This window comes from Rhinolophus hipposideros (genome assembly GCF_964194185.1).
Source record: "Rhinolophus hipposideros genome assembly, chromosome: 3".
NCBI lineage: Eukaryota > Metazoa > Chordata > Mammalia > Chiroptera > Rhinolophidae > Rhinolophus > Rhinolophus hipposideros.
Window position 1 is genome coordinate 100215475 of NC_138049.1, and position 23071 is coordinate 100238545.

General features: G+C 37.3%; 1 protein-coding gene across 1 annotated transcript in view; it reads right to left on the bottom strand.

Annotated features, from left to right (window-relative positions):
* The window catches only part of DNAH8 (dynein axonemal heavy chain 8), a gene marked incomplete at both ends in the record, with an annotated part of 336864 nt that overhangs the window by 161190 nt on the left and 152603 nt on the right, over positions 1 to 23071 (bottom strand). The window contains 12 exons of the mRNA XM_081042394.1: positions 109 to 355; positions 2209 to 2370; positions 3820 to 3954; positions 4805 to 4912; positions 5006 to 5092; positions 7418 to 7605; positions 13467 to 13645; positions 15091 to 15263; positions 17965 to 18189; positions 20858 to 21019; positions 21457 to 21561; positions 22543 to 22645. Coding sequence (XP_080898520.1) covers positions 109 to 355; positions 2209 to 2370; positions 3820 to 3954; positions 4805 to 4912; positions 5006 to 5092; positions 7418 to 7605; positions 13467 to 13645; positions 15091 to 15263; positions 17965 to 18189; positions 20858 to 21019; positions 21457 to 21561; positions 22543 to 22645 — 1874 coding nt within the window. The remainder of the gene's footprint in view (positions 1 to 108; positions 356 to 2208; positions 2371 to 3819; positions 3955 to 4804; positions 4913 to 5005; positions 5093 to 7417; positions 7606 to 13466; positions 13646 to 15090; positions 15264 to 17964; positions 18190 to 20857; positions 21020 to 21456; positions 21562 to 22542; positions 22646 to 23071) is intronic.

A 23071-nucleotide genomic window follows, 5' to 3' on the forward strand; every position in this document is an offset into this window, starting at 1 on the left:
ACAAAATCATTTTCCACCTGAAAATAATTAAAACAGAAAATTATGCAAATAACTATTATTAATCAACTGGCAGGAAAACATTGACCACAAAGGAGAGCTTATGTGTACCTTTTTTAGCTTTTAATGTTTTTCTCCACAGAGTAGAAAAAATCCCATCTGTCCAATCATTGGTAGCAGTGTCCAGTCTGCCAAACATCTGAGGCGCAGTAATAGCTTTTGGATTCATTCGCATTTCTCTGTGAGGCCGGCCGCACTCTGTTAATGCCTTCATCAGGATTGTTATAACAGCTGTCTTCCCTGAACCACTGGGCCCAAGAGTCATCAAGCCATGACGCACCAGCGATGTTTCATATAACTACGCAATGAAATGAAACAATCAATTGAAAAATGTAACTTGTAAGCCTCTTGCGGACACTCATAGAAGTAATGTGCTGAAATTTAAAAAGCTTTTTAATCAGTGCCTCACTGAAGTAACTAGTTCACTATTTAAAGGATGAGAATATATAAAATAAATGTTTTTTGTTTTACTGGATGTGGAAGGCAAATTAGCACCATGTTATAAAACGACACAACTGATAACGTAATGAAAATATGGAACTTGAATTACATTTTGGAAATAAATAATTCGGGATCTAGTTTTTGCGTCTCAAACTATAATACTAGTGATTTTGTTTTGCTGATACATAGCAAGCAGTTTTCCACTTTGCCTGCATGCAATGTGGTGATATCGCCCCCTCGTGGTGGAAAGCAGCAACACAAATCATTATGGTGAAGATCCAAGTTACACATCCGCCTTCTGGTTCCTCAGAAACATAGATTGAGATGAGGATTCTTGTGCAAGTGATTTATTCAGGGGGTGCTCCCAGGAGAAATTGATAACGGAGTGGGAGAAGCAGAACAGGAATGGGGAAAAGCCAAGCAAGGTGTGGTGGAGGACAAAAATCCTGTAGAGGGTAACCCATTAGTCCTTCACTGAGGAGACATAGGTTTGGGGGTGGGTGGGAAATAAAGCCCCAGGCATGGCAACAAAGTGGCTCCAGTTCTCCAGAAGGGAGTGGTGAATGTGGGTGAATGTATTAGAATCACATGGAAGCTGAGGAAGTGCACATAGAAATGGTTCAAGGATATGGACAGTGTCTGTTAAAACATCCTGTCTATTGTTTTCTTAATGAAAATAAGAAGTCACGGGTCTCACAGCTGATCAGAGGTAGAAATTGAGTTCTTCTAACATTTTAGATAGAAATATATGACTACTGTTACCCAGTTTAAAAGCAACAGAGGCACTGGCCATAACATTATATCAAAGAGCAATGTTACTGACATCAAAAAAGAACACAATATTCTAGCCCCCCACCCACTGAGATGACTAGGATTTTAGCACTCAGCATACTTTATGCATGTCAATTATAAAAGGTTTTCTCAGAAATTAAAAAAGGTTTTAAATGGTTTCCAATATATGGATAATGAAAAATACTTAAACTTTTAAACTTTAAACATGTCCTTGCAAATCTGGATATGTTTCATATACTTGCCCTTCTTATAATCTGGCAAAAACAGTAAGTTAAAATAAGAATTGTTATCTTTCAAATGCAGTTCTTAATAGTCTCCAAAATTTCGGCTCATTCATATTCCAAACGCCTTGAAAAATACCCCAAAGCATCAAGTTCATAGAGATTTAATCCTGCGTCTTTGCGACAGCTTCTCGACTCTGCTGATAAAGTGGTTGGGTGGTTGTCATGGGTGAAATGTGATGGACAGAAAGACACCAAGGGACGCAGACAAAGATTCAAGTTTTAGTGTTGGTGTGCGAACATGTCCACGCACAAAGTAGGAGCAAAGTAACACTACCAGATTCTTCAGGCTCCGTGCCCCACAGAGGCACCCAGCCATGGGCAATACTGCCGGACAGGCGCAAGAAGCCAGCTAGATCATTCCATTTCCCTGGGTTTTCATAACTTCATATCGCCTCCCAACTGTTCTTGAGATTCTGGTTACCACTCAACCTTCTCACCAGGTACAGGTAACCTCAATAAATCCATACTATCCCACTAGGACCAACACATCCCCATGAGGACTCTTCTTGTATTGATGTGTTTTAATTTTGTTTCAACATTTACATCAATACTAATATTGTGAGTTCTCCTCAAATGGTGATCTTGAATAACACACGCCTATCGTTATACTAATAATAGATTAAAATTTCTTTACCTGCACAAGTTTGAGATTCCAGGGTGGATGGTTAATCAAGCCTTCTTCCTTGACCTGGTTGGCTACTGCAGCTTGTAGTTCCACGTAAGTGCTACTGTCCAGCTGTAATCCTGGAAACAGGTCATTAATTAAGCTGAGGAACAGGGGCTCGTCTTCATCAACCTAAGATGGCATAGGAGAAATGTACTCGTTCAGTCAACAAATGTTTATCAACCAGCTAGGAAACACACCGCTTATCATTTCATGCCTAGAGATTTATTACTCTCCGAACCAGACTTGCATCTTGTAGGACTTTCTCCTGAACACCACCGCTGAATCTATGTTACCTACAGGATTGCACCCAAAGCTCCTTGGCATTCAACGTCTCCTCAGGCTACTGCTCCAAGGTGTGATCTCATTATCATATGAATGCTCTGCTTCTCACAGACAGGTATATGCATGAACTTTAAAAAACCATTAACTGTCCCAACCCCATGAGAATAAAATATTAATATTTCATTTAAATAAGGAAAATACCCATAACCCTGTATGACTTGCTCACCCAACATTGGCTGGAAAACCATCAGAGTTTTGACTGCTGCAGGTGTAAATACACTGACTCTAATCTTTATTAGCTATATCTTTCATGCCTAGAGCACCCCGTTCCCAATTGCTGACCCCTTCCAATTGCTCTTTGTTTTCTGGGGTTCCCCTGATGCTTTCTGGAATTCTTGTCTGTAGTTTTAAGAATAACGTTATCTAAGGGAGATAGTGAGGTCTACTGGAAGGAGCAGAGAATTTGGCATCAGAAAGTCTTGTGGATTTTTGTTCCAGCTTTTCAACTGACTGTGATGGTGATGGGTTCTCCAAACACTCCAAGTCTTGGCTCCCTCATAAGTAAAATGGCGATAAGCAGCCTAGACACCTGTATCCCACAGAGTGGCTACAAGACTCAAAAAAAAAACAATATCCCAGAAAAGACTCTGGAATAGTAATGAACTACACAGAAGTTAATTATTAGTTTTTATAACTAAAATGCGGGCTCCCTAGGAACCATTTCTTCTTCCACCTTGTTCTCCCAGGGCATGGACACAATACGTCCTAGCAAGGCCCTTGAATAAACACCACATACACCTGTCCATCAGCTAATTCAAAACAACTTGGTTATCATTGTGACAAGAATGAAAGCAGTGAAATAACTATTATAATCTCCATGGCAAAGTTTTCAAGGCATTTTGGAAAACAGAAATAATGTTGATGCTTTGGGAAAGACATATAAGCTAATCATATACAGACAAAGCAAACAATTCTCATGATTTCCTGTGAATCCAGATTTTTATGTTTAGAATATGTACTACGTTATGAATAATGATAAAGGACTGGTCCGAAGCCCACTGAAGAAGGCTGTTTTACAGCACACAACTGACCAAAGGATGAATTTCCAGCCCACGGTGGTCACCCAAGGCCATGGGTTTTCTGCCTTGAGGAAGCACAGTGGTAGCTTTGCACACCCATTGTCCCTACAATTATTATGCTCCTAGCTTACCATGAGCCCACCCCCACTTGTCAGCTAAGTAGAAAGAAACCAGGTCAAAATTTTGAAAGAGAAGTAAATTTGAAGAGGAAAGATACCAATTTAGAAAGGTTCATATCTCTTAGTCCTCTCATGACAGTGCTAAATTCACTATCTTCCGGTCTGGCTCTTTTCTGAGATCCAAGTGTCCTCAACACAGATAGAATATTTCTCAGCCCAAAGTCGTAATGAACCTACGATGGGAAAAGAAGGAAAAAGGATGATTTCATTGAAGAGCTCTAAATGGAGACCCACTCTATACAGACAGGCAGATCTGGAGATGCAGTTTGGGCATGGCTACGCTGCAAAGTTTTATTAGCTCACTTCTTCCACCTTTCCTTCGACTGAAAAATGATCAGCATTCCATTGGAAAGATCAAGCTGAGGATACAGTGTCACACTTTAAATATCTTTGGAGAATAAGGTAGTCTGATACAGTCTGAGAGGCAAACAGATTTAAAACATGTAACCAAACAGGTTATATACTGTGTGATTCCACTTCTATAACCTTCTTGAAATAAAATTATAGAGATTGAGGAAAGATTAGTGGCTACAAGTGGTTAGGGATGTGGGAGCAAGTTGGCTATGGCAATAAAGGGGTAGCATGAGGACACTGTGTGGTGATAGGTCAGTCCTGTGTGCTGCTTGTGGTCAAAGTTACAGAAACCTACACATGTGCACAACTGCATAGAAACACACACACACACACACAAGTGTATGTACAATTGGCGAAATCGCAACCTCTGTGGGTTGTATCAGTGTTGATTTTCTGGTTTCGTCATTGTACTATAGTGACAAAATGTCTCCATTGTGGGAAGCAGGCTAACGAGTACATGGGGCCTCCTTGTGCATTTCTTTGCAAATGCCTGTAAATCTGTAATTATTCCCAAATAAAAAGGTTTTCAAAATGCATTACCAACAGGTCAAACTCATTATAAATGCATTTTAGAAAAGAGTCAATGAGGTTTGTTTTAAAACTATCAAGATAAAACTGCAAAGTAAAAGATCAGGTTCTATGGCACAGGGAAAAAGAAACATGTGGTACCTGCTTAGTAAGTTGCTCCTCACAGAGTTTGTAAAGAACATAAAATTTCTGAGCCAACGTAACATTTTCAAGAAAACCACAGCTTGCAAGTTTAACTCGCATAATAATCTGAAAAATTAATTCAGTGAGATTTTCAACAATTTTAGTGAAAAGCAAGTAAAGAACATAAATTATATTATGCTTTTAAATCCCAGGGCATACCTGTCTATCAGGAACCATCATAGCAACAGTTCTAAACTGAATTTTTAAATTTTCTGGTAGTTCCTGGCGCCCAGCGTATCCAGGGTTCTACAAGTTAAAATTATTTCAGTTTTAATTATTGATTTAAATTTTATTTCATGAATACAAATACATTTCAAATCCCTAATTCAGAGTCTAAGGTGGTATTGAAAAAAACATTAGATTCATAAAAGCTCCCTCCTTTCTCAAAAATGTATATTGGACCATCCATATTTATTAATGTCACATTACTCCCTTTTACATATTTCCATTTTTATTATTATAATAAAGACATACACACACACCACTTTGTGTAGCAAAAATTATGCATGTATTTATGAATTGGTTAAGAAAATAGAAAAGAAAATGAAAGAAAGGAAAACCGAATAAATACAGGGATAATTATGATTGAGAATGTTATTAAAAGAGGAAGAAAATTCAGGATTTCATACTGATTAGTTTACTTAGGTAATTTTAATTTCCTCTCTTCAATTATTCTTTTCAGTCAGAATTACAGAGTTCTTTGGCTGACAAAGTACTGCTAAAAGAAAATTATGGAGGTGAAGGGAAATAAAGGACGGAATGATGAGAAAAGTATTGAAAAAGACAAGTGTAGAAGTGAAAAGGAAGCTAAGGCCTCATAAGTAGCTACAGGATGAGGACAGGTCAGACCCCAAAGCCCAAAGTCCCAAGAGTAAGGTTAGGGGTTCAAAGATAAGTAAGGCAAAGAGAGGTCAGTTATTTTAGGAAAATACACTAAGAAACTGTGAATCCCCGACAGTACTGGATACTGTCACTAGGCCAGATACCTTGCTAAGTGCCAGGAATACAGAGATTGCTACTTGCCTATCAATACTCCTCCTTTTTTCCTTCCTTAGTCACAGAATGCCAGTTGCAGGCTGGGTGCATCACTACCCAGATTAAAAACTACATTTCCCAGCCAGCCTTGAAGCTGACTGGTTAAATTCTATACCAAGAGATGCAAAGAGACTGAAATATTCTTGTTTGTTTGAAGGGAGGTGATTCAGTTAGTTGCCTGCAACAAAACAATCAACTAACTGCATGCTTCTGTAGCATCTTAGGTCATAAGGTTGACCTTGAAGGTGGAAACCAGGATATAGTAGAAAACACAGACGAATCTTAAGAGTAAATCCTAACATGTTAAACCACTATTTTTTGTGTCTCAGTTATTCACAGCCTAATCCAGTGTCTAATTGATACTGCCAATATTATTCTTAATCCAAGGAGAATTTAAACTTTTTAAATTCTTCTACACCACAGTTATTACACTGAGTAAATTTCTTCATTCCATTTTCTAAGTTATAACTGATCACTTCAGGATCATTATTTACCCCCAACTGCTTTACTAGATGTTTGTTCACAGTAACACTTATCAGAAACTTTCCTGATTTTGCTTCCTATGACTTATCTCCTGGGACACTTTGTGTTATCTTTCAACTTGGAGATTCAAATGAATAGAGAACACATTAAAAATTAAATAAAACTGGTTCAACATTTTAACTTCACTTCTCCAATTCATAGAAACTCCTATTTATTTATGCCTTTGGTTTTCTATCTTTACAATACTGTATCTCCAACTTCTGCTCTCCATTACATGGTAACTGAATTTGTTACAATTCTTTGGTTTAGAACCTTTTTGGAAATTTTAAATCAATTCCATCATCCTGTATTAAGTTTCAGAGAAAAACCAAGTGTAGAGGTTAAGTAGTCAGGTGTTGATGTTAGACAGACAATAACAGCTGTGAGACCTGAGCAAGTTTTGAAATCTCCCTGAGCCTCAGGTATCTCAGGTCTAAAATGTCCACTGTACAAAATACAGTACAGGACTACACTTCCCTGGTCCTTTCAAGTTGGGTGAGGCCCTGTAAATTGCTTTATCCAAAGGCTGTGACTTATGTCACTTGCGGGCAGAAACTCTAAGAGCCAGAGCACAATTCTTCATGTTCTCTTGTTCCTTTGCTACAGCAATTGGCAGTACCAGAGTGAGGACCTATAAAGCGGACCCACCCTCTTCACCCCTACCCAAACCATCAAACCCATCAAAGTGGACATGTCCCACAAGGGAGAAATAAATCTTTGAGGTTTTAAGTCACTAAGATTTGGAAATTGTTACTATAGCTATCCTGTCTGATACAATGCATAAAACATTTAGCCCATTACCTCATACATAATAAGTACTCAATAAACAGTAGCTATTATTATCATTAATATATTACTGTTTTATCTTCCATCTGGGCTATTTTTACTACTCAGAAAAATTATACGATAAGAGAGAATAACTCTTGACCCCTGGATAGTCAGTCATTTATCCACTAATAGATATTTTCTTTCATTTAAGTCCAACCAAATTGCATTTAAAACCTGTGTTCTCACCATTGTTAAGAAGATTCCAAATTCTGGATTTAAATCAACACAATCACCATCAGAAAAAATGAACTGTTTTTTTCTCTCTTTTCTTGCTGTCAAAATAATATAAATTTGTTGGGCTGCCACTGATAAGACCGGCAATTCAATTCTGTTAAACTCATCAAAACAGCCCCAAGAACCTGACTGTGCAAGACCTGGGATGAAAAACAATTAATTTGAAAATATTTACTTCATATTAGCAATCATTTCTCCAAAGTGCTCTCAAACAATTATATACTGAAATACAACTTATATAAAGTTTCATATCTGGCTGTTTAGAAAGACATTTAATTTCAGATATAGAAAGGTTTCATTATGTGTCCATCACGAAGACAATGAAAATAGCACTCTACCAAAATGAAAGCATAGATATGTCATACGCTGAGGGATGCTGAAGGGTGAAAAAATTTGAACAAGTCTTGAAGTGTCACATCCAGTGGAGATGGGGGAAGGGGACATAATATTTGGGGAAACTGACACAGTAAGGGACGCCCCACTCTAGGTCAGGTCACTCTGTTCATTTCTTATTAAGATGAGAGAACTGTCAGGAGGCTGAGTGAGACACAGAATGGCCAGAGGGCTTTTATTTATTCCTTACAAAACCCAGCACAAAGGCAGGCCTGTACATTGTGACTATTGCTTCTGTCTATAATCTCTAAGGATGAAAACATTCACTATCTTCAGCTGCATGAAATACTCTTCTTTCTCATATTATTGCCCCTTCTCCCTCCAGTTTTTCTTCTCTCTCCTTTGGGAATTTCCATTATACTGATGTTGGAACTTAATAGCTATTCCTATGATCCTTAAGTTTTTTTGTCAAACTTTCCATTTGCTTTGGAAATGTATTCTTTTGGCTAGATAGTCTGATTCAAGAGAGTTGTGTTTTTTTTATTTACATTTTCAATATCCAATTATTCAATTTGTTATTTTTTCAGAGTAACCTGTTTTTCTTTAATTGGTTGTATGTGATAAATTCTTGAATCTCTCTAAGCTATTTGTTTTATTTACCTTTTCCTTTGTTTCCTCTATTAATCAATTTAGTGATCAGGTCTCTTTGCTGTTTGGGGTGCCTCCCTAATTCCTTCAAATATTTTATGAGACTTTGTTATGTCTGTATATGTGTGTATTTCCTCATCCTGTATCCAAATTCCTGTTTGCAGGGTGCTAGCCTGCCTCTGGTGATTTGGGAGAAAGGAGAGCTTCCCCTCTGGGTCTGGTGCTTACAGTCTCACCGGAAGCATTGCATGCCTCTCTGGCACAAGTTCCCCTCTGGGTTTGATCTTTGTCAGGATTCCCACTTCAGAGTGCTGGGCTACTGCCTTTATATGGAGAAAAAACCCGAAGACAGACACCCCCCTTAATTTTTCCCTGCCTTCTGCCATAATTTTGGTACTTTGGGATTTACCTTGCACTCTAGTCTGCTTCTCTCAACAATCCCCAACCCTCAAGCCCAGACTGATCCACAGAAAAACCTTCTTTTTCATTAGAAAATTATTCTCGGGGTTCAAAACTGTTTTAACAGACAATTATAAAGAATACAACAATGAATACCCATGTACTCACCTATCAAATCTTAACAATTTGCTTCAGACTTCATTCTAAAGAATACAATCTTAGAACTATAGTGCAAGTCCATGTACTTCCCTCTTGGATCCACACTGCCTCCTTCTCCAGAGGTAACCTCTATCCTGAATTTGATGCCATTGGTTCCTATGCTTGCTTTTAAACTACTGTTCTTATGCATATATTCATGAACACTATATATGTTGCTTGTTCAAAATTTATACGTGTATCTAGTTATCTGTCAACATCTATCTAGCTATCTATAAAATACTGTATATATCCTCCTAAAATTTGAATAATTTGCTCAATATTGTTTTCCTAAGATTTACTGATGCTGATACCTGTGGATCTAATTCACTATTTTTAAATGCTGTGCTGTGCAGTATTCCACAGCATAAATATACCCGTTAAAAATCCCTTCTACTCTCAATGGATATTTGGGTTGCTCCGAATAATTTACTCTAACAATGTATCGGTCTTGCTCACGTCTCCTTGCAATCTGTGTGAGAGTGGAAATGCTGGGTCCATGAGCACCTTCACATTTACCACCTGTTGCCCAACTGTTCTCTGCAGCAGTTCTACCAATTTACACACACACACAGGAATACTGAGAGCTGCAATTTCTACACATTCTTACTAACAGTGCTGGATCTTAATCTTTTGTCAGCTACACATGCTCAAATATATTCTCCTAGTGTGTAGCTTATGTTTTGTTCTCTTTCTTAAATGGAGAAATATTACATAAAGACTGTGCAATTATATATATACATATATATAAATATAGATATAAACATCTATATTTATATTTACATATATATATGGTGTGATCAAAAGATATGGTGAATGTTTAAATTAAAAAAATTTATTGCAATAAAAGACACATTGCCATTAATCCCCCTCAAAATACTCCCCCTCACTTCAAACACACTTAGCCTATCGTTCTTGCCACTTTCTGAAGCAGTTCTGGAAGTCCTCTTTTGTGAGTGTCTTTACTTCATCCTCCATCATGACAATGCTCCGTGTCACACATCGCTTCTGGTACAGCAATTTCTGTCAAAGACATTACAGTGTGTCCTCCTCCACCTTATTCACCGGATCTGGCACCGTGTGACTTCTGGCTCTTCCCCAAAGTCAAAATGACCTTGAAAGGTAAACGTTTTGAATGGATTCAGGACAGGGAGGCAGCCACGACAGCGCAACTAAAGACACTCACGAAAGAGGACTTCCAGAACTGCTTCAGAAAGTGGCAAGAATGATGGGATACATGTGTTTGAAGCGAGGGGGAGTATGTTGAGGGGTGTTAATGGCAATGTGTCTTTTACTGTAATATTTTTTTTATTTAAACCTTCACTGTATTTTGTGATCACACCGTGTGTGTGTGTCTATCTGCTATATATATATAAAATATTACCAACAGACAGGTAACTAAAGGTAAGAGCTGGGTGCGCAATCTCATGATATCTATTATAGGGACATTCTCATATCCTTAAGATTTAAAGGAAGGGCTGGATGCATGAACTCGTGACATTTAATAGAGGAAAGCCCAGTGTACTTCTCCTCTCTTCCCTCCCACAGGGAGAGGCTGCTAGTCTGAATGTTGTGATAATCTTTCTCTTGCTTTGCTTTTCTTTTTTTTTACTATCTAGATATACATAGCTAATTAATCTATTTTTTGCTTTACCTAATTTTGCATTTTACATAAATTTAATCATATTACATGAATTATATGAGACTTGGTTCTTTCCCTCTAGTTGTAATTGTGAGACTGCCTTTGTCAATGTATCGTGTTGTAGTTACTCATTTTTATTGCTATATCGCATTGCCTTACAGAATTTCACATATATTTTTCTTCCCTTTCTGTGTGATATATAAGTATGTTCACAATGTATATATAATCAGTCCATCGTAGAAAACTTCGAGTTGTTCACAGTTGTTTGCTGTTATAAGCAATGCTGTCGTGCACATTTACACACAGTCCCCAGTGCGTAAGCGCAGTTTATTTGAACAGACCAGGAGGTGAGATAGCTGTGAAAGCACACGTATGCTATGCCCACCCGTAGTGAATGACTGTTTCTGTTGCTCTACACTTTGCCTATGGGCAAAAATGTCACACTTAAATTTTTGTTAGCCTGGTGTGTACAAAATGAAATCTCTTTAGAATATGCAGTTCTTTGAATGCTGGTCATTTGGTTTTCTTCATTTGTGCAATGCCTGTTCAAGACTTTTCCTCACTTTTCTATTAGGTTATGTTTTTCTCATTGATTCATAGGTATTATTCACATATTTATACCGCTCCTTTGTAGGTAATATGTGTTGGGAATGCCTTTTTCAAATTTCTAACATGACTTTTCTCTTTTTGGTATCCATTTATGAGCAGATATATCAATGTATCAATCTTTATGGTTTGTGATTTTTATATTAAAAAAATCCCTTTCTACTCTGAAAACAAAAATATTTTCCTTTATTACCTTCTAAAAATCATGTAGTTTTGCCTACCACATTTAGGCATTTAGTTTTGAGAACTAATTTTTATATATGGTTTAGGCATCCAATTTTCATATACGTATGTTGGGGTCCGATTTCCCTTGTTAATATTAATCAACAGTTGTTCCAGAATAATTTATTGTTAAGTCTATCTCTTCGTCACTGATTTACAGTATCACCTTTGCCACATGTCAATTGTCCTTGACCCATTTCTGCATTCGCTATTATATTCCACTGGTCTATTTATCAATCCCCGCACCAAACCACACTCTCAAACCACTTTCTAAATGATATCTTTCTGACATGTTCATTTTCTAACTGTTCTTTGTGGCTTATCAAAATAAATTTTATGTGTTGATTTCATATTCTAGGAAACTTGCTAAATTCTAATTTTCTATAGATTTTTAAAAATTTTTCTTTACAGTCTACTATAACATTTGTAAATAATAAAATTTTGTATTTGTTTCTTTCCAGTCTTCGTATCTTTGTTGTTGCTGCTGTTGTTCCTTACTGCATTGGGTAGGGTCTGAAGCACAATGATGAGCAGAAGAAGCAATAATGGGAATCCTTCTCTTACACCTCATCTCAAACAGAATGCTTTCAGATTCTCAAGTATGACATTTGTTGTGGACAACCTTTATCAAGTGATCCATGTGTGAGTATGTGGGGAAAGAATGTAAGGGATGGCAAGAGTAAGGGATCTGAGGAGGGAATGTCCTCTGGGTGTTTGAGAAGTATTACAGAGGTCACTATAGGTACAGTAGAGAGAGTTGGGGACAGTATTAGGAGATGAGGTCAGAAGGTCAGAACAATACCATGGGGCAGAGCAGGAGCAGGTGTGATTGTGTAAGACAATATTAGACCTTGTGGGATTTCAGCTTTTTCTCTGAGCGAAGCCACTAGGCAGCTTTCAGCAGAACAGTATTACGATCTGACCTAACATGTAGGATTGCTGTGGTGCTGCTTTGGGACTAGAATGGAGGGGACAAGGGTAAACCCAGGAAGACCAATTAGGAGGCTCATTGGAATAGTGCACACAGGGGAGGATGATTGGCTTGAACCGGGATGACAGCAGTGGGACCCCAGGTGATGAGATTTGTGATATTATCTGAAGGTGGACTAACAGTGTTTACTGACAGTTTGGATGACAATTCTCTCATACTCATGAGAGAGAGAGTAAAAAATAAGTCAAAGATTTCTGTTTGAGCATCTGGAAGAGTGGCGTGGCTATTTAGTGTGATGGGGAAGGCTGAGAATGGAGTAGATATGGGAGGGATGAACAAGAGTTTGGACCTATTAGATATTCAAGTGGAGATGTCAAATAGTAGATATCAATTGTTTATATGAATCTGGAATTTCAAGAAGTCCAAACTAGAGATGTAAATTTGATAATATAGATAGTATTTAAAGTTTGGATCTACATGAGATCACCAAGAGAATCCATGTAGGTAGAAAAGAGGACCACGAAGGACTGAGTTCTAAGACTACAATGTTCTCCAATCTTTCTTTGTCCATTTGAAACCACCGCCTACTATCTTTTAGGATTTTCTCAACTTTTTCCGTCTGCTTCTTGTTGTCCAGTGTTGCTTTTAAAAAATCTTTCACAAAAAAAAAAAAAAAAATCTTTCACTTCAGTGGGATTGAACGTAGAAAGGGAAGTCACATGTGTCATCAGTTTGTTATCTTGGATCTTATCTCCTCCACCACTGTTTCAGGTAATAATAAATTGATTCCATTTTCATAACCCAATACACATTCAACTTGCGGACTATAATGACAACGGTAGCATTGAACCATATAAAATTGATATATCCAGCCAATTTTGACCAAGAAAAATGGCAATCTCATATGCATCAACTCATGCTAATTTTGGTTATGTGGGAAAATATCACTTTAGATTTATGTCAGAAAATAATATTAAAGTGCAATAAAAATAAATTCACCAAAAATTTTAGTATTTGACACTTGCCTTTAAAAATCCTTCCTAGCCCTCTGAAATCCATTTGATCTGAGCAGTTAAACACGACCACGTATTTTCCCAAACATCTTCCCATGTCTTTTGTAGTTTCTGTTTTGCCAGTGCCCGCAGGACCTGCTGGAGCACCTCCCATGTTCATTCCCAAAGCCTGTGCTAAGGTGATATAGCACCTGCAAATGTTATTCAGACAAAGCACGGTGAATGTGAGATAACATTCGTTACAGTAAAGCACAAGCAAAAGTCCAATGTGATTGGAATAGGCCTGTTTATTTTAGAATTTGAGCAGCCCCCATAAAAGAGACAAGCACCCAAACAAGGCTGGAGTATTTGACACCCGTTAGAAGTAGGATAGTGGTTGCAAACATTTCTTGGTTCAAACTTTACACCCCACAACCCTGACTTAAAGCCTTCAGGCGTCATTTCCATTGTGGTCAGGATAAATCCTAAGTCAGAGAACTAAATAAGCAATGGAGTGCTGGCAGATGTTCAACAACCCGCTCTCCAGGAAAAACATTTGATTATCATGTTTGCTGACTTCTGCGGTATAAATACTCCCACTATGGCTCATCACAAGCTACCAATGTGACCTCACAAAATGGGGAAGAGGTGCGTGTAGTTGGCTCTCACAAGCTGGCACGAGCCAACGCCCGCACAACACTGCAAATAAATTGTTTTACTGTTTTACTTAAATGTTAATTGTTTAATTGTTTTATTGTTTAAATGTTTAATTGTTTAATTGTTTAAATGTTTAATTGTTTTACTTAAATGAGTGTTTCATTCATTCAGATAAGTATAAAAAATAATCCAATGAATCTCCTTGTACCTAGGATCCAGCTACAGTTATACGTGTTTCAGATCTAAGTAAAACTTAGTAAAGCTTCGCGAGACATAAAGCTCTACATGTGAACATCAATGGAAGAGAAAACACATTGACAAATCTATGCTGCAGAGGCACTGGGCATTAAAGGGAGGTTGGATGAATCAAGAGGAGGCCGAAGACAAAATTTGATTGTGTTATAATTTTACTTGGCAGCAGCCCTATTTAAAGTAATGGCAGAATTAATTGTTCTCTGACCCAATTTAAGTCAATTCTATAAACATTTATTGTCTTCTATGCATAGCACATTGCACATGGTGCTGTGGGATATATATAAACATGAAAAAGACCGAGTTCTTGCCTAATGTCATATCCTGGAAAAAATTATAAGGGACCAGCCATTAACCAATTATCCAGACCTGGTCAAGACACTTCACTTTATGTCTCAGATTTCCACATTTGAAAAACTAGGAGACTAAGACAATCTCCAACTTCCTTCTGTGTAATTCTAATGACTTCCTTTATGGTTCTAGAGATCTTTTTATTCCATCTTGCAATCTAAAATTTATTACTAAATTACCCTTAGTCAAAATTCAAGCTTACTTTTATTCTTTTACCATTTTTTACTTCATAAACATTTAATGTACATGTGTGTTTAAGTAACAACTTACTTTAAGGAGCTAGCACAGACCTAACACGACAGCAATAAGTTTTGTTAATATTTCAAATGCAATTTTAGAACAGTTTTAAGCACATTGTTTAATTTAAAAACGGAATAACAAAAATTGAGTTTCCCACCTATCTGTTAATGGAGTGATAACAAGACGATCAGTGCATCCCAGAAATTCATTTTGGTAAATAAAATCAACATCTGTAATGGACACCACAGTTTGATCCAGATCTTCTTTAAAATAAAATCTACTCTGTTTTAGCCATTCAAAATCAGTAGCTGATTTGATATGCATTTTTACCTAAAGAATATGAAACACAAAGAGATTGCACACTACACTGCAATAACATAAAACACAAGCATATGGGCAGCTTTTATTCAACCATTCATGAACTGATTCTCATTCACTTAATAAGTATTTACTGAGTCTCTCCTTGGGCCTAACACTGTGCTGGTTAAACAAAGACAGACATAGTTCCTGCCTCCTGGAGCTGTCAGAAAAGAACAGAAGACAAATAGATAAACAAGCAATAATGATAAAGTATGAAAAGAAATTCAGGGTTCATGAAAATATGTAGCAAGAGGACCTAATGTAGTATAGGGCATCTGAGAGGGGTGCTCAAAAAAAGAAACATTGAAACTAACACCTGGATAACAGTAGGAATTATCCAGGGAAACAAAATGAAAGGGTGATGGAGGCTGGGAAGGCAAAATGCTGTGGGCAAAGGTTGAGATCTGGCTGGCATGTTCAAGAAACTGAAAGAAATTTACTACAGCTGAGGCATCCTGGACTCTGGAGAAAGCGTAAGAGTTGGGGCTTCACAGGGCATGGGAAAGGGGTTGGGCATCGTTCTCATGGCAATGGGAAGCCTGAAGGGATTAAGCTGGGAGATGTATGGTCAGACATGCACACATGTCTTCCTACATCAACACTGTGGCAAACCAACCAACCAGCCCAGGCAAGCAGTACTGGGCTCCCACTGCCATGATGCAAGAGATAAAAACCAGGTAAACACTTTTGGGGACAACATCCCACCACAACCACATCCTGGGGTGCCTCATGACTCCATTAGCAAACTTGGAGAAACCCTAGTCCTGCCCACTCGGGGAAATCAACATAGGAAAGTGGCAAATGGTCACCTTCACTGCTTTTAAACCCAGTGGCCCTCTTCCAGGTCACTCAGCTGACACTAATAAATGGAACTCTGGCCACTATACAATGTTCAGGTCTCCATCTAATCAAGTCTCCATGCTATTTACAATCTTATTTTTTGTTGTTGTTTCATAGTTTATGACCTTGCCTCCCCTTCACTTAAGAATTCTGGCTTTCCTCCTAAAGCACAGTGTGTTCATGACCTTAAAAGAGCTCCTTTCGGGAACATAAGCCAACCCCAGGGACTCTAACACAGGTCCCACAGCCATGGCAATGCAGTCAGCTGGCCACTTTCAACAATCTGTTAAGATGGTGAGGAGGAGATCAAAGAGGATGAAGAAAGAACAGCTACTATTTACTGATTTCTTACTATATAACAGGCTCTTCTAAGCATTATGCATGGAAAAATAATGTGCAAATATGCTGGCCATGAAATCTTATTTTAGTTGGGATACAAACTGACCATGAGTTCAATAGTGATTAAAACCGAAAGAAAATAGTTTCATGGTTTTAATTGTGTATAGGTATTTAAAAAAAAATCCATTCTGTATGTAAAGTAAAGTTTTGCTCAGCACTTAAATTTAAAAGAAATTTCTTCCATGAGACTTCAGCTTTAAGAGTCAGTGGAAGATGGATAGACAACAGCCTCCGTAACCTTAGCAGATACAGTAATGGATTCCATAGGAGTTTCTTGAGATGGACTTCAACGAAAGCCAAAGTATAAGGGAAATTGCAATTCAGTGAAAGCAAATCTGTAAAAGGTCAAAGAAACATGGTCTAAGTGTACAGCTTCCTGATGACTAGCTTGACCCAAAGATCCAGAGAGAAATCCTACAGCAATGTTTCTTGGACTTTAATATGCATATTAATTAGCTGGGAATCTTGTTGAAATGTAGATTCTGATTCAGTAGATGGGGTGGAGCGTAGTGGGGCGAGAAAGCTGGAGATCCCACTTTTTTATAATAAAAAACAAGCTCCCAGGAAATGCCAATGCAACTGGTTGGCATACAATACTTTGAGAAGCGAGGATCTAGATTCCAGTGGAATAAATAGACTGCTTGTCCTTCAATCTTCAATAAATATAACTTATGTAATCAGAACTTTTGATACAAGTTTGACATAGGTAGCCTGTGATCACATTCTCTAAAACAAAGCCCCAAGTTGCGCGGATTATATAGCTCTGTATGAAAGAAAGAGATGCCTTTTAGGTTCATCGAAACAAATAAAAAGAAAACAATGGTAGTTAAAGACAAAGATAGTCAAATGGTGATAAATCAAAACTGCCTGAGGCCCCTACCCTGTAACAGATAACTACCTACTGCTTTATGAGAACTTAGTCTTGCTCAAGGCCACTGGTTAGCTTTAGAGTTCTGTTTCCAAAGGGAATTCAAATACTCCTCCTATCCCACCCTGCAGAACCTTGCCCAAATCCAGCCCATGATGCCCTGTTGTACACTATCAGTTAGACAAATAGCCATGTGAGTTCTCTGAAGCTTGATTCTATTCGATCTGGACTTCTTTCCCAATCGGCCCATCATGACCAATCTCACCTAAATTATATCATGTTCCTGTCATTTGGTTTAATGGGATAATTAGTTAATTCACATCACATCAGTTGGTTCCAGACTTTCAGAATGCCAAATGTGAATATACATATGTGGTTGATTAAATCACAAAATATAGATATTTGTGGACATGATATATATGAAGACAGTTGTGAAAAAGAGCCAGGTAGATGAAAGGTTCATATAAGTTAGATAATATGCATAATAATTTGTTCATTATTAGGAACAATAAATTATTAACTAGTATACTAAATTACTGTAAATTAAGAAAAAAGATACATTACCAAGTCATCAAAAATATCTCTCTGATGCACATGGATGGTAATTAGAGTTTCAAATTTCACTCTTTCAAACTTGCTGAGGTCATGTGTTGTCTGACTAATTAGAGTATTTAGAATATCCAAAAATTTCTGGTTGGTCACTTGCATGATTTTCCTGTCATCTTTTGCATTATGTAAAGCCTCTTCTGAATCATGTGTCCACAACATTTGAATTCCCAGGAGCCCAACCTACAAATTCAGCAGATAAATAAGCCAAATATTTAAAACAGATACTGCAATAAAATTTGGTGGTCAGTTATTCACATGAAGGTGAACAGGATTTTACTCCTGTTAAAGTAAAAAATGGACACGCATTTCTCCACTCCCAAAAATTGTTTTCCAAACATCTCTTCACAACTTTTTAAAAAGATATGCGGCATATCTCCTTTCTTGATCTTCACTCTAAAATCCATATCTTCACCTACACCTACCTCGCTATCTATATATCAGTCTAAAGGAGAGAGACACAGAAAGTGAGAAGAGGAGAAGCTTACCCTTTGTCTCCTGATGAAGGCACAGGGAAACTGTGAGTGACTGTCACCTTGCCTACAATTTCTGCCCAGGAAAGGGAGTAAAAGTAATCAGAATACCCCCACCCTCACTTTGTCACTGCAGCAGCTGTCCCTTTGGGAGCTTTTGTTCATCCACAGAGTAAAGGAACAGATCCAAAATCATTTGGACCAAAAAGGAACCCCATATTTGGCAGAGGACTGAAAGCAGTGTGAGTGGCATGTGGATATTACTGGACATGGCATTTGATGTGGGTTAAGCAGGAATCAAACCCTTTCCTAATCCCTGTCCTCTGAGGAACTTCCATGTTTTTCCTGCTAGAACAGTTGCCAATCCTGGAGTCTGTAGGTAAAGGTAAATGAAAACACCTGGCTAAGGTGAGCAACCAGATACAGAGGAAATAGCCGGTGTCATGAAGCTCCCAATAGCGAGCTGTTTCTGGCCATGATGGCAGAAGAGCACAAGATAGTTTGAAAAGCAAAGAGACACAATACAGAAACAACAATGTAAGGCTGTCTGATTTAAAGACAAATAGACCCACAGACCTTGAAAAAAACCACTGCATATTGATTTTGGTATATTCTAAAAATTAATCTTTGAAATGACTAACCTGAGTCACCAAGAAAGGTTTAAATTATGTTTTTTACTTGTGTAAGAAGCAGGGGACTTAATGGTGAAAACTGGAGGATGTCTCATTAAAGTAAAAAACAAAATAAGAATGCTCATTCTCATATTATTTGATGCCTGTTAATAAGCACATTAAAAAATACTGGAAGAAAATACACTAAAATATTTAGTCATCATTTCTAAGTGATAGAAATATGGGAAATTTTTATTTTCATTTTTATATTTTTCAAATTTTCCCAAATGTTTGCAACAAGGATCCAATGCATTCATAATCTTAAAAATGTGTTTAGAAGAAAGCAGAGATGAAATTTAAAAAAATTTTTAAATAAAAAATTAACATTGTAGGGGACAAATTTCAGTTATTTGGAAAAATTGCTTTGAAGAGTAATGACCACATATTCATTCAACATATATATTTAACATATACTAATTTGCTATATAGTTACTCTTTAAAGCAATTTTCCCAAATAACTGAAATTTGCCCACCACAATGTTGATTTTTACCTAACATTGTTTCAAATTTCATCTCTTTATTTATGTATATGTGTATGTATGCACACTAAGGAAAATCTCGAAAGCTAGTCAGCTTTCCTGCTATATCCTGTTCAACTTCACCATTGATTTGAACTTACTCTTCAACTTTTCCACCTTTAATGCTAACTCCTCTATCTAAACTAGACTGAGCCTCTCTTTCAGAATACACGGGGTAATCAATCTCTCCTGGGAGAGGAAAAATATCTTGATTTTGTCTAAGGAGTGACTTTCTCAGCTTATCCAATAAAGTATTTTATAAAGATTTATCACAAAGGTAATAATCCTAATAAAAATATTAAAGCTTGAGAAGGCTATTATACAATATTTTGAAAAAATCACAATATTAAACTATTCTCCTCAATAAAGATTGTTTCTATATCTGTACTCGTGTCATTTGAATAATTAATTTCATATCATTTCAGCTCTCTCTACAGTGTGTGAAGCAAGTCATTCAGGATTTGGAGGGCGGTTTGGTAGGAGCAGTTGGAGAAGAAACAGTTTGGGCAAAAACTGCCTACATTTGTCTTGGATGTCTCTTGCCTTCTATCCCACACTATCTCTGACCCAGATCACAAATCATTACTTTTCATTTATCTTGGCTGAAAATGTAATAAAACTATTGGCTTGTCATTTTCTATATCCGGTTTTAATAATACGTGGCACTTACAGTACACTTCTAAGAGCCATCGGATTTGAGAGAGCTCTTCAAGAGAACACCTACTCCAACCTCAGCCCCTTCAAGGTCTTCTCTCATTAAAAAGTTAGTTGCAGGAGAAGCCCTCCTTTAACAGATTATGCCAATTTTTAATCTTTAAATTGAAGGGAAAATAAACAAGAGGTAAGATGGATTTCATTTCAAGAAAAGATGCTCATTCCTTTTATATATATCCCTATCTATATGTGTATCTATATCTACCTATGTTTTTACATATAAGATGAAATTTTCCATAAGTGTTTTCGTCTCAGTGTATGGTCTTGATGGGAGAACAGGAGGATGTGTGTGTGGGGGGGGGGTCTTGAATGGTGTACATGGACAGCAGGTGGTTGGGAGCTAAGGGAGGGTGGGCCTCCCCAACTAGTTCAAAGCTATACCAGGCTCCACACCATCAGGCTGACTGCCTCCTGAGTATCCTTCCCCTTAATTTCCATTTTTTATAACCATTATTTAAACACTGTGTGTTCTCACCTGTGCTGGAAAGTGATTGAGGAAAGGTAAGAGCTGAAATCCCGAATCACTGATTTGATAGAACGCAGATCTAATTATGTTATGTAATGATGACATCTGCATTTTTAACAATTCCAGAAGCCAAATCTCTACAGGACCTTTGGCCATAACAGGACTATCCAACTGAAAAAATATATTACAAATATATTACAAATTGATAATAGCTTGGTATTTTTACAAATGTCCCACACTTAACTTGATAAATCATAGTTATGCTGTGCCAAGCAAATATTTTTATCTTTTACACAAAATATTTTTTTGGGGGGGATGTGGGTATTTTTGGGGGGGGGTTGCACAAAATATTTAAAACATGAGTCAAATCAACTAATACCGTGGGTGGAAGGAACATCATCTGGTCTAAAACTTTCATTTTGTAAGTGATAAAATGAGTCTTAGAGAAGTTAAACGAATTATCCAAACTAGTTTGTCACAGTAAAAGCTGCAGAACTAGAACCCGGGTCCATCCCAGAACCCTTTTCTTTTCATAAGAGAATTGCATTCTCAACAATGTAAATTTTTAAAGAAATCCTAACAACGAAAGTGTAACCAAATTAAATTACAATAATTTTTTCTCCTTCTCTTGATATGACGGCCAGGATACGATCGTAGTCCTTTGCATGAAATGTCACCTCATTTATGTTGTCAGATACTGCTGGGAGATGGGGCTGTAAGAAGCACGAGACAGCAAAACATCATACATGAGGCTAAAAGCCATTGAGATGTTTTAAAAAGTCTTAATATATTTTACGTTTGTAAAAGATTAAGAATTTACTTCAGCGTCTCAAAAAAAGAAAAAAAGATGGCATTGACCCTTGACTCAATTGGAGGTCCACTTTTTAAAATCCAGCCCCACAAAATGTTTCCTCCAAGCCCTTCAATGCCCCTCTAGACTACGGAGATTGGACTAATTAACGACTGTCGCCTTCCTCCAGATAGAGACTAAATCACCTGGTCCCTCCCAGCTCAGTCCTGCATTCTCTTTTGGCTCCACTTCTGCTTTACACAGCTTTTCTCCTCTTTTCTCATCCCCAGAACTTTCTGGAAACCAATCAGGAAGGTGTCAGTAGCTATTTTCCAGATTCCCAAACCAGAAACGGCCTGGTTTAATTCCTCCCTCTCCCAGCTCTCTATAATTTTTCTCTTCCTCCTGGAAGTATTGCCCTTGGAAATGGCTAAAAGCATTAGAGAAGCATTCTAGACAGTAAAAAGGACAGATCCAAACCATAAGCTCTGTTTGATTTAAAAATATTTAGACTAAAATACTCATAATAATGAATTATATTTACTGAGCACACACCGGTGCCAGATACTTTTCAATACGTAATCTCACATAATCCTATGACAATCCTATGAGGATATAATAATGGGAACCATTAATAATATCCTGATTTTACAGATGAGGAAACTGAGGTGCAGGAAAAATAAGAAGCTGGCCAAGGTCAGTGGGCTGGCGAGTAGCGTAGTTGATGATCCTTGCCTCAGGTTGATGGACACCAAATACACAGAAAAAAAGACATTTTGTAATCAACCTAATTTTAAATACTCTTCTTTCTTGCCTCCACTTTTAAGATGTTAACTTCATTTTTATTACTGATTATGTATGCTATGGGAAAAAAAGATTTAGGTAATAGATATTTAGCTCATACCTGTATGGTATGGGAATCACTGGCTTGCCCAAGAATTTCCAGGAGGACTGGATCGGATACAAAGAAAAATCTTGGAAATAGTAATCGCTTCTTCTCCAAATACCTTTAAATAAAGTTGCATTACCAAATGATTTTTTCTGAATTATTTATTTTATTTTATTTTTAGCTATGACATAATCACTAACATCTTCAATAAGATAATAGCAAACACCTATCATCATTTCCCATTTGCTTCTGAAATATTTGGTTAAATCCAAAATCTATGCTACACCATGGATACTACTTGGGAAAACAAGTGGATACAAGAAAGGGTTTCAGAGCAAACCTGTCCCATCCATCATCTTCTTTCTCATCAAGAGTTCTTCTGTGAGCTTTCTAAGAGTATTTTGAACCCCAGGCTTAAATCCATGGTGAACACATAATTTATTGCCAAACCAGCACATTTTGAAAATGAAAGCGGGGACAGCTAACCATTAAACTAGGACAGAGGCATAAACTTAGACAAACCAGGATATATGTTCACCTTATT